This window comes from Tachysurus fulvidraco, chromosome 13, assembly GCF_022655615.1.
Source record: "Tachysurus fulvidraco isolate hzauxx_2018 chromosome 13, HZAU_PFXX_2.0, whole genome shotgun sequence".
NCBI lineage: Eukaryota > Metazoa > Chordata > Actinopteri > Siluriformes > Bagridae > Tachysurus > Tachysurus fulvidraco.
Genome location: NC_062530.1, coordinates 27,695,176 through 27,697,675, shown reverse-complemented (window position 1 = coordinate 27,697,675; position 2,500 = coordinate 27,695,176). Strand labels below are relative to the sequence as shown.

The following is a 2,500-nucleotide window of genomic DNA, read 5'->3' as shown; positions in this document are numbered from 1 at the left end:
CACACACAGACACATACCCACACACACACACACACACACACACAGACACAGACACACACCCACATACACACACACCCACATACACACACACCTGACTCTGGTCTTGGTGACCCAGGGCTCATCTCGGATGGAGGGCACGGCAGCATCCATCAGTGGGTGTAACTTTATAAACTGCAGCGTTTCATCTGGAAGCTCGACAGAGCTTTTATAAGATTCTGCTGATCCGTGACCAGCACAGCATCCTGGCCTGAACACACACACACACACACACACACACACACACACACACACACACACACACACACACACACACACAGTGTCACATTCGAGAGGACAAGCACTGGGATGTAAACCTACACCTGCTTCCATACGGTTAATTATTCCTCATTAAATTTTCATCCCTCCTGTAGTGTGCACTATTTAGCACACGTCTGTCTCCCTCAGCGTCTCTAAAGCGTAACACACCTGGAACGTCTTCTCACCTGATCATCAGCACAAGTACCCAGGGTTTAAAAATATAGCTCAAATTAGGGAGGTACTGATACCACCTTTTCTCTCCCGATCCGATTCCTACACCAGCGTTTGCCGGTACGTCCGACACCGATCTGATATCTGTGATCTTTTCTACCTTTAAAACTAACGCATGTAAACAACTCACTTAGTTATTAAGATTTATTTGTTTCTGGTAAAGAAACACAAAAATGTCCTTATTACTGGGTGAAAAATGTCAACGCAAGAAACCTTAAATAGTATTAATGCAGTAACAAACAGAACTTTAACAGTTAGTGGTAAAACAATCTAAACCATATATACTGCAATTATTACATTAAATTGTTTTCTGAAGAAAAGACAATATTTTAAAGTGAATATTATATAAAAACTCCTGAAACACAAAGTAAAGTGTGTTAAACAGTAAACCTCACACCCAAATGAGCGACATGTTTAACACACTGAGGTAAACAGAAAGGACGCCTGATAAACTTGCTGACTGTCGCAGGCGGTTGTGTGACATATTTACTATAAAATTTATTAGATTTATTTACATTAATGTCATTTAATATATAAGTGTAATTTTCTTATAAGTTTAAGCGATAGTCTGTGATGTTTGCTGTTCGTTAATTAACCACCACAGGCATGGGCGTCGGAAGTAAAGACAAAGTGGGCGTGTCCTGTCCCACACACATATAACACACACATATAATGGTCCCGATGCCCATGGATGTCAGGAAGCAGCAGCGCGGTCAATGCTGTAGGTAAAACACGGAATGGAGTGTATTAGGGCATTCCTCAAGCGGAACGGATTCGACTGGCGGCGCTCTGAACAGTAATAAAAAAAGACATATGCGCTGAATAAAGAAGGTAAAAAGTGGGCGTGTCCTGTCCCACCCACTTATAATGGTTCTGATGCCCATGACCACAGGTATCGGATTTAGATCGGTCACGCACCACCGATACCCGATCCACTCAAAATGCTTGGATCTGCGCCAATACTGATCCAGAATATCGTATCGGTACATCCCTAAATGAATATGAACATAAACATAATGTGTGTAAAGCAGAGTGAGTGCAGTACCGAGGTCTCGGCAGTCTGTCGTCAGGAACAGGAGTCCACACAGAGTCTGGGGATTTCTGCTCTTTAAAACGTCCCTCAAACACCTTCTCTATATCCGGCATGGAGTACGCACACACTGCTGAGCCTGGAATACTGGAAGAGTGAACACTTATCACCACTGATCACTACACACACACACACTCATCACCACTGATCACTACACACACACACACTCATCACCACTGATCACTACACACACACTCATCACCACTGATCACTACACACACACACACACTCATCACCACTGATCACTACACACACACACACACACACACTCATCACCACTGATCACAGCACACACACACACACTCATCACCACTGATCACTACACACACACACACTCATCACCACTGATCACTACACACACACACACACACACTCATCACCACTGATCACTACACACACACACACACTCATCACCACTGATCACTACACACACACACACACACACACACACTCATCACCACTGATCACTACACACACACACACACACACACACACACACTCATCACCACTGATCACAGCACACACACACACACACTCATCACCACTGATCACTACACACACACTCATCACCACTGATCACTACACACACACACACACACACTCATCACCACTGATCACAGCACACACACACACACACACTCATCACCACTGATCACTACACACCCACACTCATCACCACTGATCACAGCACACACACACACACTCATCACCACTGATCACTACACACACACACACACACACTCATCACCACTGATCACAGCACACACACACACACTCATCACCACTGATCACTACACACCCACACTCATCACCACTGATCACAGCACACACACACACACTCATCACCACTGATCACTACACACACACACTCATCACCACTGA

The 2,500-nt window shown here is 44.6% G+C and overlaps 2 protein-coding genes and 2 long non-coding RNA genes across 11 annotated transcripts in view; 2 read left to right on the top strand and 2 right to left on the bottom strand.

Annotated features, from left to right (window-relative positions):
- The window catches only part of LOC113657299, a 1,727,325-nt gene that overhangs the window by 1,315,184 nt on the left and 409,641 nt on the right, over nucleotides 1-2,500 (bottom strand). The window lies entirely within an intron of this gene.
- LOC125146171 overlaps nucleotides 1-2,500 on the top strand; it is a 1,103,650-nt gene that overhangs the window by 864,975 nt on the left and 236,175 nt on the right. The window lies entirely within an intron of this gene.
- sema6dl (sema domain, transmembrane domain (TM), and cytoplasmic domain, (semaphorin) 6D, like) overlaps nucleotides 1-2,500 on the bottom strand; it is a 27,183-nt gene that overhangs the window by 11,737 nt on the left and 12,946 nt on the right. For all 8 annotated transcript variants that reach the window (XM_027179563.2, XM_027179561.2, XM_027179566.2 and 5 more), the window contains exons 11-12: nucleotides 1,574-1,705; nucleotides 92-247 (exon numbers count right to left, since the gene is read on the bottom strand). In XM_027179563.2, the coding sequence (XP_027035364.1) occupies nucleotides 92-247; nucleotides 1,574-1,705 (288 nt within the window). The remainder of the gene's footprint in view (nucleotides 1-91; nucleotides 248-1,573; nucleotides 1,706-2,500) is intronic.
- LOC113663995 overlaps nucleotides 1-2,500 on the top strand; it is a 16,994-nt gene that overhangs the window by 10,606 nt on the left and 3,888 nt on the right. The window lies entirely within an intron of this gene.